The 14,692-nt window shown below is 31.8% G+C and overlaps 2 protein-coding genes across 2 annotated transcripts; both read right to left on the bottom strand.

Annotated features, from left to right (window-relative positions):
• Positions 1-1,266: 1,266 nt before the first annotated feature.
• LOC142520759 (calmodulin-binding protein 60 D-like) lies at positions 1,267-4,168 on the bottom strand. The gene is made up of 5 exons (XM_075623877.1): positions 4,004-4,168; positions 3,166-3,227; positions 2,614-3,092; positions 2,334-2,494; positions 1,267-2,248 (listed from the first exon to the last, which is right to left on the bottom strand). Exons 1-5 carry the CDS (start codon positions 4,028-4,030, stop codon positions 2,042-2,044), a joined length of 936 nt encoding a protein of 311 aa, XP_075479992.1. The 5' UTR covers positions 4,031-4,168; the 3' UTR covers positions 1,267-2,041.
• A 7,952-nt stretch (positions 4,169-12,120) lies between these two features.
• LOC142521234 (uncharacterized) lies at positions 12,121-13,600 on the bottom strand. Its single transcript, XM_075624461.1, has 3 exons — positions 13,460-13,600; positions 13,090-13,219; positions 12,121-13,015 (listed from the first exon to the last, which is right to left on the bottom strand). The coding sequence occupies exons 1-3, from the start codon at positions 13,590-13,592 to the stop codon at positions 12,121-12,123; spliced, it is 1,158 nt and encodes a 385-aa protein (XP_075480576.1). The 5' UTR covers positions 13,593-13,600.
• Between the last annotated feature and the right edge of the window lie 1,092 nt (positions 13,601-14,692).

Genomic DNA, 14,692 nt, shown 5'->3' with positions numbered 1-14,692 from the left:
TTCGTTGACATGTTATAATTTTTAAATTTGACCAATGAGATGAGTGTTATATACATATGAGATGACACTGACTTCCCCGCTTATTATTTCGACGATTATTAATGATGAAGTTATATGGTAATCAACTTCGGTTATTTAACTGATAAATCAAAATAATATTTTAAACTTCATATATTATAAAATATGCTTCAATTTTAATTTCAGTGTAAATTTACTTCCTAATATTTATTTTTGATTTCTTATTTATAGGAATCAAGACCGAATCAAAACCATAATCCTTGGATTGACTCGTGAATTACTCAAATTAATTAAATTTAATTAGTTAACAATAATATAAAATATTTAATTTTTAATTATAAAAAAAATAAAATTAAGGGTGAAAAACAAGAAGTTTAAATTATATAAATAAACTGAATTATCTATTAACGGTCTCACATGTCGTATTTTGTGAGACGGATCTGTTATTTGGGTCATTCATGAAAAAATATTACTTTTTATGCTAAGGATATAACTTTTTATTGTAAATATCGATAGGGTTAACCCGTTTCACAGATAAAGATTCGTGAGACTGTCTCACAATAGACTTATTCGGCAGGGTAAACGTTCTAGCCTGCAACGAAAATTTCAATTTTGATATCACTTTTGGTTTCTTATTTATTAATAAAAACACACACACACACAAAACCCATAGATATTTTCGATTTTGAATCTAATAAAAAATTGGTTTTTGGTCCCAATTTTTTAGATATAATTTCGAATCACAATCCAAAGAAAATCATATCTGCGTCTAATTACAACGCGAGATCTTTGCAGTGTGTTGAAATGGTCAAGCCATAAATTCGAAGGAGCTTTTTCTTTTTTTGATTTTTTTTTTCAGATGTTACAACAATATTCAGAGGAGCTTTTTGAGATTTTTAAAAAATGTGTAAATGGAGAAAAATAAAGAAATCATGAAAATATAATTAATTATGGGGAAAACTGTATTTCTTGTTAGACTTTGGTCAAATACGATGTGAAATTTTAATCTTCTTCTGTTATCTTAGATTTTTTTGACAAATTTTAATCATTTTTCTGATTTGACGCTTATGTATGTAACGCTACATCAGCATTCTTGATGAAAACGATTAAAATTGCTAAAATATCTGAAGATATAAGACTAAAACTGAAATTAAATTATACGGATGACTAAAATGGGAAAGAAGCAAACATATACATAATAAAAAAATGCATTTTGAGTGCGATTTGGTTGCTTGAAATTGAAATAAATATGTACAAAGAAGAGACCAAAGGAGAAGCCACATACATCAAGTAATTCAACTTTAGCAAGAGTAGGACAACATGGTAACCAGACAAAATCCTGGTACTTGGCCAAAAAAGGAACTTTGGCTCAAGTTTTTCAACAACAATATTATACAAACAGACAATTCTATAGAATGAACAGATGAAAAATTCACATATTCAGCATATTTTCTGATTCTTTCCGGCTGGAATAGCTTTCAGAGGTTTATTTTTTTCGGTTATTAAGATTTATTTTCATACGCAGAACATCATTTTCCACTTCCTTGGATTCAGCCATGGCACTGCCAGTTCCTTCTATTCTTGGACCATACACCTCAGATCCAATATCGAAACCGGTAAACATCTCACTGAAGAGCTGATCATCAGGTGGCCAAGGGAAATCGTCAACGAATCCAATGTCATGTACACTGAATGATTCACAAAGTGCAAGTGAATTCATGTCTGAAACGGGGATTCCTTGATGGAGCAATGGATCTGGAGCTTCGTTATTGTTGGATTCATGGATCGTTTCAGCAGCTCTAATGTCAGGATTTATACCGGGATATTGTCCTGGAATGCGACCGAAATATGTTTTTACAGCCTCGAGGTGCTGTTGAAGAGAATCCGGATCATCAAAAGAGGTGACATCTTCCCAGTGCTCGAAAGCAGATGATAACAACTTGTCCGCAACAGCCTGCCATAAAAATTTATTATGGTTAATTCTATCGAGGGAACCAGGGCTTTTATCAAAAAATTTAGAGGATTATATGAAGCATGCCTTCTTGTCTTGGGATAACATAGAAGTGGCAGCATACTCGCCTTGTGAATACATCCATTGCAACTTTCCGAAAATGTCGAAAACCACGCCGGAGTTTTCCTTATAATTGAAGTACCAGTATATCTTGCCGCTCTGGCATTTTCGAGCATGATTTATAGTACCCTCCCACTTCTTTCCCTTCAAACGAGCAATCTGAAGATAAGTCAAGAAAGTTATGCATCCGTGTGCAACTTCAAGGTGAATAACCAACCGGAGAAAAGGGGAGTAAGTTTTTTACGTTTTTCAGTTCTTGAGGATTTATCAGGAGGTGGATTAGAAATTTGTCTACGTTATCGATTCCTTTGGCTTGCAGACGTTCCTCTATCTTACCACCTCGTCGTATGTTTTTCAGTACCGAAATCTTATCCTTCAGAGTTGGGACCTCTTTCTTCATGAAATCTAAAGATATCATTCAGAGAAAATAGACAAGCTAGCACTAGTCTTGATCAGAGTTTTCAGGTCAGTCATCAAACAGCCAGGATTTTGATCAAGGTTGGTGACAAAAAGGTGAAACTTACATTTGCTGCGGTAACACTTCACAGCGAAAGATTCAGTTTTCGCTTCTTTTACAATGATCCCATCAAAGGTTCCGACAATTCTCGCCCCCAACCGGAACACCGTCGGCTTCACCTGGGTCGCATGATGTCTGAACGTAACGCCTTTCAAAACGCAAACGCCTCCTTCTAGCTTACACAGGTTTACTGTAAGAAGAGGCAACCTATTCCCTTCTACTGGTACAATTTTCTCATTAAATCCTTCTCCTGTGCAATCATCAGTTCCCTGTGCAAGAACAACTAGTTCAACATTTGCAAATGCAACCGGACCGACCTCGATTCTCTTCCCCGTGGAACTATCATAGAGAACAACTTCAATGCAAGTGCTGCCTTCTCCTTTTAATTCATGGCATGCCAAGGTTGGCTGAGAAACCTTCTTCGAGAACAGGAGCTCCATAGTTTTCGGCACCGGGGTCGAATTCGAGTCCGTAACTGTAAGCATCCTGTCAAGTAGAAAGTAGAAACCAGTCCATTATTTTCACCAAAATTTGCAGCATTCCATACATAATTTCTCACCTCTTGGTTTCTGTTGAGAATATTCCAGTTTCAGTCCTTTCCAATCCGAACTTATCTTCCACCTAGTGATTGGGACCAAAAGTTACAAACCAAAAACGAAATTAAAATCATATATTGGTAATAATATGATGGAATAATTATGAAATTTTGAAGTAAAACTAAGGGGGAGGGTGGGAAAAAGTGAAATTAAGTTTAAGTGTTGGAACATATAAATAATCAAGAAGTACTTGAAATAAATAGTAAATTAAAAATTAAAGTTTGTTTCCTAAATTAGATTTGTATAATCTATATTCCTACCTATAAATAAAAATAAGAAACTATCTAGAAATAGCATTTATGAATTTATAATGTTTTCACATCCAAAAACAAAACACAAAAGCCTTTATCACATTGATTTTTCCCCCTAATAAGCCAAGGCTAATATTTTATGTGAGCAAAGTGAATGATATATATTAGTTTATGAAAATAAGATATTCCAAATGATTAATATGGTTGGTAAACTGAGTTGTACATCAGCATTTCATATATATATATATATAAAATATGTTTTTTTAGGCTATGTATATTTTAATCACAAAAACTCTTATGAAAGATAGATCCTCTCCGAGGATAGATGGATCGAAGTCGACTCTTACCGGACGTCATAGATAAACTAATTAACCTTGGACTAGTAGAAATAAGGAAGAAACCAATTAATATTTGAGGATATATTTATTAATCAATATGAAATTTCCCTAGATATAGATCTAGATCAACATGTACAAACATACTAAAATAAATGCGAAGACTTCGAGTCTTTGTTAACAATATATGGTTTTAAATAAATATGCGTACACACCGTTTTATGGACCTGGCGAGCCTCCATAGCTTACCCCACTTCACTGAACTTCAACCTCCGGAAAAACCTGATCATCAACACGGAGACAAGAATTAACTTGGTATAGACGTAAAGGCTATCGAGGCCGAGAAGAAGAAGAAGAAGAAGAAGAAGAAGAAAAAAAAAAAAAGAAGAAAAAAGAAAAGACGACGGAGATCAACGGGGGTTTGATTGCTTACAGCTGTTTTAGAAATAAAAAGTTCCTGAGCATGATCCGATGAAACCTCTATACAGATGTAGCGGAAATGATGGCTAGGGTTTTGGTTTTGGTTTTGGTTTCAATTTATAGACTAAATTAATTATTATATATTTACTTGATTTAATTTCCCAGAAGTTCCCACGATGCTTCCTCACTCTCACACAGCAACATTCTTATCCCAAGAACACACGAAGCAGACACGGAGGAAATATGAAGTATCTTGTATTTGGATGGATACATTTGAAATCCATGGATTTCGATTATATTTTTATTGTTAACAATGAAATAATAAATGAAATCTTAAGTTTATCTTACTTATTCACACATTAGTTACACAAAGTAAAATGATTTCAAATGTCTTCATTATTTAGTGAACTTGAAATTCATCTTAATTAATATGAAATCTTTTATGAACATGGAATGACTGGATCTGAATTTTATAGTCCTACTTTTCTAAACTACCAAACTGAAATCCGGGGATTTGAAATACATCAATCCAAATCCAGAGTGTACTCGAGGAGATGAATTTGAAATTCATAAATTTCAATTATAATTTTATTGTTTAGAATGAAACAATGTGTCTAATCTTAAATTCATTACTTACTTATTTGCACATTAATATTACAAAAGTAGAATGAATTTCAAATGACACTGTTACTGGGTGAAATTGAAATTCATCATAACTAACATGAAGTACTATATAACTTCTCTAAAAAACAAAAGAAATCATATAAAGTACATAACAACTAATATTAACATGATATTTAACATTGAATGTACCCAATATCAGTTTCATTTGAAAGTCACCACAATTACTATTAGAATTTCAAAACTTGTTCTTGCCGGTTTCGTCAATTCAAACAAGTTAAATTTGAAATTCATCGTATAGAGTATCTCAAATACATCAATTCAAACAATTATATGTTAGAATTTCCTCGATTAAGGTTTCATCATGTAGTTTTAAACAAGATTTGGCGAACTTACATTTTTTTTTCTCTGTAATTCTCATTCATTTTTGTTTCGTGGTCGTCCCAATATCTTGAATCAAATCTTTTAGGAAATATTTTGAACCCTCGGAAGTCAAAATTAGTTTATACAAGGCAATTTCAGAGGAAAGTTCCTGGATGCTTAGGTGCTTTTCAGCAGCTGGTTCAAATTTGGGAGTATTTAATTTGTAGAATAATTAATATATGGCATTAATAAAATATTACAGTATAAATAATTAGATATAATTAATAAATGTTAAAGAAAATGATAAAGTTATTTATCTAAATGGACAATAAATAATATATTTAATCTACATAGATAGCGAGTCTCTCATGAGATGGTCTCATAAGTTTATAATCGTGAGATATGTTGATCTGATCCATATCTATCATGAATAGTAACACTTTTGCTATAAAAAATAATATTTTTCATGATTTGAGACCGTCTCACATGAGTTTTTCTGTTACGTATATATGTGAATTTACTTACCTTAAAGTAATATTAGAAAAGTGTAGTAATCAAAGAGAGTTTAAATATATGATTGTTAAATAAGCTTTAGTATTAATAATGAGCAGTCAATTTGTCAAAATCCTGTCCCGCCATTCCATATGTCGTGACCACTCTTGATTCTGTCAATGCTTTTCAATTTCGATATCGAACAAGAAATAATTTAAGTCTGGACATCATATTTTCGAAGAAGATAATTCGTATGCCCATATATAATAATATTGCTCACGTCTTTAGTAGATGTAGTCGTGATGTGGTTTGAGTACTGCTTAGTTCACTTGTTAAAATAGTAAGAGAGTTTAGCCTGTAAATTATTATCGTTAAATATTTGCATTTTGCTCGTGGTTTTTTAAATATCGTTGTGATATTCTTGTCCTACATATTAAAAATTAAAGATTTAAAATGAGTTTATAATGAGGCTATAATGGATTTCTATAGCAACTTAAGTTATTCATTTTCGCAAAGCGATGACGAATACGAAGTAGTAGCTATAAGAGCCCATTGTGCAGTCACGCAGGCGCGGATCGGGCTCGGGGCGTGACAGAATGGTATCAGAGTCGGTCACCGACATAGAACACCGGGAAATAAGTGCTATGCGGGAAAAAGTACTACGTACATGAGAGCCACTTCTTGAACCTGTGGGAAAAGTGTTACGTGACGGGAGCCACGTCTTGAACCTATATGAGCCATCTCTAGATTCTCGGTGCTGGTGGATCATGTGGTCAGGCCGCGATGAGGACGTCGCGTTCTTGAAGGAGGGGTGATTGTGATACCCTTGTGTCCCACATCTTAAAAATTAAAGATTTAAAATGAGCTTATAATGAGCTACAATGAACTTCTATAGCAACTTAGGTTAATCATTTTCGTAAAGCGATGACGAATACGAAGTAGTTGCTATAGGAGCTCATTGTGCAGTCACGTAGGCGCGGGCCCAGGCTCGGGACGTAACAATCGTAATATGTTTAAATCTAATTCGGTAGAAGTTTTGATATGCTGCACGTCTACCGTACACAATTTTGTGAGTATCGACGATATGTCAGTCATCTATTGGATGTGACGAAACACATAAAAATTACACCTATAGAAGTCAATTGGAAGCTCATTATATACTCATTTTAAATATTTAATTTTTAAGATGTAGGACAAGGGTATCACAATCACCCCTCCTTCAGAATGCGACGTCCTCGTCGCGGCCTGACCACTCGATCCACCAACGCCGAGAATCTAGAGGTGGCTCCTACAAGTTCAAGAGATGGCTCCCGTCATGTAGCACTTTGCCCCGCAGGTTCAAGAGGTGGCTCCCATGCACGTAGCACTTTGCCCCGAATAGCACTTATTTCCCGGTGTTCCACGCCGGTGACCGGCTCTGATACCATTCTGTCACGCATCGAGCCCAGACCCGCGCATGCGTGACTGCACAATGGACCCCTATAGCAACTAATTCGTATGCATCCTCGCTTTTTACGAAAATGATTAATCCAAATTGTTGTAAAAGTCAATTGAAAGCTTATTATAAACTCATTTTAAATCTTTAATTTTTAAGATGTGAGACAAGAATATCACATTAACTGACAAGCGAATATGATAGCTCATTCTCTTGTTCAGACAACTATTTGTTATGTTAGTCTTTTTGCTTGGTATGGTGATTGTTAAGTTTAGCTATTATTAAGAAGGACTAATGGATTTGTCAAAAGGATGTCCCGCCGTTCCATATGTCGTGACCACTCTTGATTCCGTCAATGCTTATACTCCTTTGACTTATAATTTAAAGGCCAATGATTAATATCGAAAACTTATTTTCTAGACATTTAATTTAGTTAAGGAAAGAAGATTAACTTAACTAAAAAACACTCGATTAATATTGGAATCATTTCAAATTAAAAGTTGAGCATTATTTATCTATTATTTATCGGTATTTGCACCATTATTTCCGATTATTCCGAAAATAGGTCTTTTGAGATGTTATTTTTTTACGTAAAAAATAATTTTTCTAATAAATGAGGTCGAATCGAAGAAAATTCTTACAAAATTAATTCATAAAAAAATTCATATATATCTTTTGTTATTTTAAATATCTCAAGTTAATTAGATTTCCTAGTTTTAATGTCAAATTCTCTAATTAAAATATAGAAATTTAATTTTATTGTCTCGATCCTCTGGAAACTGACAAAACCCACTCGATCCATATCTTTGTTGGATATTGAACATGAAAGAATTTAATTTTGGATTTTTAGGAGTTATAATTATGTTTGGACAGGCCAATCATACTTTCCAAGAAGATACCTCGTATGTCGCATCGAAATATCCAAAATATTATTTTTATAATAATGCTTAAGCTTATTGCTCAAGTTTTTAGTAAGTGTCGCATCCGATGTTTTATATAAACAATTCAATTAGTTTGACAGTTATATTATATTATATAAATAATAAAAAATAAATTTATCATAGTTTAAAATCTAAATAAGATACATACAATCAAATATAATAATATCTATAATTTTTTATACAAAAACCAAATTAAAATAAACTATAATACTACTAAAATAATATTTTAAACAAAGTCAAAATCTAAATAAACATATATTTAACTAAAAATAAAATTTAAAATATAAGAAATAATTTTTTTAATAAAATAAATATGAGAAAATAATCAAATTCTAAAAAAAATTAGTAAAGTGACTAATCAGTCGGATCGATTTTTAACCGGTTCACGACATGTCAGACTGGTTCTTGGCCGGTTCTGACTGATTTGACCATAAAAATAGTTTTTATGCTAGGTTTGGACTGGACAATTGATAGGTTTCTAGTCGAACCGGTCGGTCCGTTCAGTTTTTAAAAACAATTGTTGTATCCCATGAAAAAATTTAAATTAATGGAACTAAGTGTTTAGTTATTCGATGTTCAGAGACATATACATTCTCTTCTTAAAATAGCGACAACTTATAATTCATATTATTACAGTGTAGTCTTTTATTGTTATTTGTGGTTTTTGCTATAATAATTTAAAGAGTTTTCCACGTGAATTCGGTGATCATTTTAATCTTTTAACTTTTGTATTTCTATCTTATCATGCGGCAGGAGAGACCAAAATATTGAAGTTATAACTCACTCTTAAGTTCATATTAGATTATATTAGTTTCATGATCAATTGCTTTCACATACTAGAAAATATAATCTAAAGATAGATGTTATATTTAATAAACGAAATACGTACACAATTGAAATAGATGACAAATTTCAAATCTATAAATTTCAAATGTATTTTTGTTGTTTAGAGAAGTAAAATAATAAATTTCACATCCATCACTTACATATTTATATAGTATTTCATGTTAATTAGAATGAATTTCAAATTCACCCAATAATAGTATCATTTGAAATTCATTCTACTTTATATTATTAATGTGCAAAAAAGTAAGGTTGTATTTAATATTTGATCTATTGTTTTATTGTAAACAATAAAACTAATCGAAATCCATAGATTTGAAATCTATCAAACCAAACGTACGTGACCTAAAAGAATCACTTCAAAATAAGTTGAAGCTCTTGTAAACATCCCCAAAGAATTTCACAGTTACCGTGAAGAAGACATGTATCTTCATGTAAATCAGTAACTTCAAACACAGAGAAGAATGATTAGACTTCGTTAAAAAATACACAAAAACTTCTATAAGACGTTCCCACAAGTCAATTTTGTTAGACGAATCTCTTACTTGTGTTACTCATGAAAAAATGTTACTTTTTATGCTAAAAGTATTACTTATTATTGTAAATATAGGCAGTGTAGACTCGTCTCACAGATAAAGATCCGTGAAACCATCTAACCTACTATAAAAAATATTGAATATACCCCAACATTTTTAACACCATTAATTAATCAAAGCATATTATGTAAGGTATCATTGGATCCAAAATGCATTGAAAGAAAAATTGTTACATCTTGAGAAGATACATACAGATGATAATGGTTCGATATGTTTACAAAGTCATTGTCCAAAGGAAAGCTGAAAAACTGTAGAAGTATGACAAGTCCGTTGGAACCTACAAAATGAACTTGAAGAGGAGAATTGTTGACATACAAACCTCATCTCTGTTTTTCAAACCATTTTTTTGGCTAGCCAACCTTGAAAACCATTCTTGGTTTCACACCTTCATGACCATTCACATTATCATTTCACACTTCACTAACACCAAATTTTTTCTCGTAAATAGCCATGCATTTGCATTGATTCAATCCATCCCAAGACAAGCAACAACAAGCAATTAAGTGTTATTTAGCCTAATCATTTAGATAAATTTTAGTATGCTTTGTGATTGCGGCATTGTCTGATCTTCCACATCAGAAAGAATTTTCTATTGTGATTAAAGTTGTGTTAGTTCCACTTAAAAAAATGAGATTGAATGTAGTATCCAAGAATTATTACTCTTTAAGTTCTTGATGTCTCCTAAGTTTTTCTAGGGACAATTCTTGTTATCTCATATTGTTGTAAGAATGATTTGCACCCATTATTGATATAGTGAAGATTTCTTTTGGTGGACTTCGATCTCGTGATTTTTTCTAATTTGAGTTTTCCACGTAGAAATCCTAATGTCGTTTTTCTTAATAATTATTATCAGTAGTTGATATCATGAAAATATTTTGATTCGAAATTATAACTAAATAGAAAAGAATCAACGCTTATGCGGTATGAAAAGTCATTTAATTTGGCTATCTTTCCCAACAAAAAGAATGTTTGGTCTCTAGACACATGCATATTCTCTTTTATTTCTTCTGGTTTTGAATTAACAAAGTTTTTTATTTTATAGATTAAATTCAGGAGAAAAAAGCTGAACTCAACCATTTTCAATTTGTATATATGATTTTTTAATTATTTATGACATTGTAAGAAAATAAAATAAATTTTTTATTTATAATTTGACTATATTACCACTCTAAAACATTAAAAAAAGCATACATTATTTAATCTCTTGTATTTAAAATAAATTTTGTATATATGGATTTCAATGTTCAATGTTACTTATCCTATTTAATATTTTAAAAATTTATGAACAAAATTAAATACATACATTATTTAATCTCTTGTGAATAAAATAAATTTTGTATGTATAATGTTCGATGTTACTTATCCTATTTAGTATTTTAAAAATTTATGAACAAAATTAAATACATACATTATTTAATCTCTTGTATTTAATTTGTGTAATTAATTTAATATATCACAACATTAACTTATTAATTTTTATTTTTAGGAAACATGACTTCACGTGCAACAATCGTACTACATACATGCTATATATAGCTTTTTTTTTTCCTAATTGTAAAAAGTAAAAACGATCTTTTTGTTAATACAAATTAACATAAATCCAATAACACAATAACGATAGAAAATTTACATATTATTTCAAATATTCCTTATAAAAATTTATTTCACTTATTTTGTCTCAAGTATTGATATGCGATTTACAAAATTGGTTTTCGCAGTTCATTCATAATCCAATATTGGAAATTATTCGAATTATAACTTTCCCTAGTTATGGAGTTCATTCAATAATAATTAAAGGGGGTTTATTCAAAACAAACAAGTAGTCACAAATATATTACCAAAAAAATTAAAAAAATCTCATGTATTTCCACAAGTACAGTTGGATTTGATTCATTTTGCTTAAATCCAAATTTTATTGTAATTTTCTATTTTTATAAATGATTTTTAATTATTTGTGATATTTTAATAAAATAAAAGAATTAATAATGAGAAAATAGAAAAAATGTACAATTAAGCTAGTGACAAAAATATGCATACAAGTTGCCTATATATGAGACAAATCTAAAAGAAACAAGAACAAAAACAAATAATTTCAAACGTTGGATATTACTTAACCCATGGATCATAAAAAAAAATAATTTCAAATGTTCAATTTTACTTATCCTAGCTATTTAGTTTATTAATATTGAAAATGTATGAACAAGATATATACATACTTTAATTTATATATGTTAATATATGACAACATTGAATTTATTAATTTTCATTTATAGGAAACGTGACTTCACGTGCGCAAAATATGCGACTTCACGTGCAACACACGTGCGCAAACTAGGAAACGTGACGTCACGTGCAAAACACGTGCGCAAAATATGCGACTTAACGTGCAACACACGTGCGCGAACTAGGAAGCGTGATGTCACATGCAACACACCTGCGCAATGTTATATAGTTATTTATTATGCTATATGGTCTAACTATTAATGCTACCTAGCTAAAAATCCAATCCAACAAAATAAACTTATATATGAACAAACATTCTTGAAGCTGGAAAATTATTAGGTTTTCTTCCCAGGTATCGATCGTAACAATTGATAAACAAGCCATTCTACTTCAGAAAATTATTCATAAATACTGGAGATCTCATCCCAGCTTGATAGAAAAGCAGTAGCACTAGGGCTCACGTGAAAAGGGCTGCTGCATGGGAGTGGAGGCAGCAGATCATCAAAGGCTGGCGGAGATGCGATGTCCGAGACTGTTGAGGATTGGGTGGATGATGTGAATGCCCCCCTGAGAGGTTCAACGTAATCTATATGACGCAGTGGGGCGGCGTTCATGTCACATTCGTAGACCCCTTCAGACACCGGTCCAAAAACTTGTTCTTGCACAGCAGATGAAAAAGGTATCCCAAATTCTGTCCCGTCGAATTTTGGAAATATGGGATCAGCCATTGGTAAGTCTTGAACATAATCTTGTAATCTTTCATTAGGGCTGAAGAACTTGTTGCCATCAAGAAGCTCTGTGGATGGATTCTCAAAAGTACTTAGCATGAAGGTGTCATCTTGATTAAGGACTTGGTGGTGATTTTGGCGGAAACTTTCGAAGTTGCTTGCCATAGGCCAAGAAAAAAGTTGCTGAGAAATGACTGAATCCATCGGTGCGGGTGGAAATGGGGATAGTTTCTCATTATAGCTCATGGTAGAATCAAATCCCAGGTCATCAGCAGGACAAAATCCTTGAAGGATTGGTGGAGATGGGATTAATCGGTTGCAGATTGGATCGATTTCTGAATTCGGGTTTGGATTATTGTTCACATTCATCAAGTATAAATTTTCAGAAAAATCGCCGCCACAAGGATTTTCAAGAACAGGTGAGAATGTGGCCGGGGAAACCATATCTGCAGCATGGAATATTTGATTCTGTTGAGCAATGAACTTCTTCTTGATGCTTGAATTCCAAAAATTCTTCACTTCATTATCTGTTCTTCCAGGGAGATGTTTCGCTATTTGAGACCACCTAAAAAAAATTTGTACAAAATTTTTAAATAAATTATTTTCCTATTTTATATGATCAAATTAAATGACAAAAACCTGTTTCCTAGGGTTCTGTGGAGCTCAATGACTATAGATGCTTCACGGCGAGTGAAACTTCCTCTCTTCAAATCAGGCCTCAGATAATTAATCCACCTCAATCTGCAACTCTTACCACATCTTTGGAGCCCTTGTTTCACCAAAATTAATGAAATTAAACAGATGTAACATTTATATTTACATGTATATATATATACATACGCACGCGCACGCGCACGCACGCGCGCTAGAAGGGATGTCTACGATCTAGTGTTTTTAAAGGTTTTTCCTTCATTTAATCACGGGGAAAGTGAGTTGCAAAATCAAATCACGCGTTATATCACACACACATTTGTGTTTTGTCAGTGTATATATATATATATATATATACCTGCAAATTCGGGAACTGAACGCCAACAGACATGGCCATGGGTGGTGATGTAGTTGATGAGTTTTTCGTCTTCTTCAGGTGACCAAAGACCCCTTTTCACCATCTGTTTATTGCAGCAAGAATGTTGCGCCATCGCCAATCTTTGCTACTTAATTTACAAGAAAAGGAAAATTCAGATATCAAAAATCTTTATAAAAACGATCATATATGATCAGATCAGAGAAAAACGTGTAGATCTATATCAACAAAAGAAAAGTTCTATGATTGAATTGATTAGCAGTATTCGAAAAATAACATGTCTGTGTGGAGTTCTTACAAAGAAGAAAGCAATTGAGAGAAGAAGAACCCTGAGGCAGCGTTTTTATAGTCACGAAAATGGACTGTCACGGGTCAGCCATGCAGTCAAATTCAAGGTTGGAGCCAAATGTGTGATGGATCAATGAGACTCAAATTAAAATGTGAAAATTAATTTTAGCTAAATAATATTATACTTTTGTATAATCTATAAAATTCATAAATCTATGTAAACAAAGCTTTATAATTGGCTTTTTTTTTTAAGAAAAAGAAAATTTTGGTTTAAGTTTCTCACATACATGCAATAAGATGATGAAAATTCTTAATTAATGCTCCAGCTAGATTTCGACTCGACTTGCTTTTTATGTACGACGACAAACACAAAATATATAGTACTACATCCGTCCCAAATATAAAAATTATATATATATTTTTTATCTGAGTCACATTTTTTATGCATATTATTATTTTATCTTTTTTTAATCAATATCATTATCATTAAATACATTAATGAATTTCAAAATTTTGTATGTTATTGAAAAATCTATTAAATAAGGGTAAAATGAAAATTTCCTTTGCAAAAATTATTTTCTAATGATTTTCTTAATGAGGCAAATACCCCATGAGTAAATTGGAGCAATATATATTTTTTCTCTTCAAATTGAAAGATATTGAATTTGGTATAATTCTTCTAAATAATATTGTATAAACTTATTAATATTTTATAAATTTCAAATATTTTAAATTTGACATAATTCTCAACCTTACCAACGTTTACACTTACAAATACTGGTAAAGGGTTTGGCCTCATTCAAAGCCTTTTTTCGTGCTTACTTTGTGCTTAATTCAAAGCTTTTTCGTGCGTTTTAGAAAAATTCGCTCAAGTTCAATAAAGACATTGAGTTACAGTTTTGCATCATTAATCATTACAACCTAAGA

The sequence above is a fragment of the Primulina tabacum genome, chromosome 12, assembly GCF_025594145.1.
Source record: "Primulina tabacum isolate GXHZ01 chromosome 12, ASM2559414v2, whole genome shotgun sequence".
NCBI classification, from domain to species: Eukaryota; Viridiplantae; Streptophyta; class Magnoliopsida; order Lamiales; family Gesneriaceae; genus Primulina; species Primulina tabacum.
Note: the sequence above shows the minus strand (reverse complement) of the source record. Positions and strands in the feature narration are given on the sequence as shown.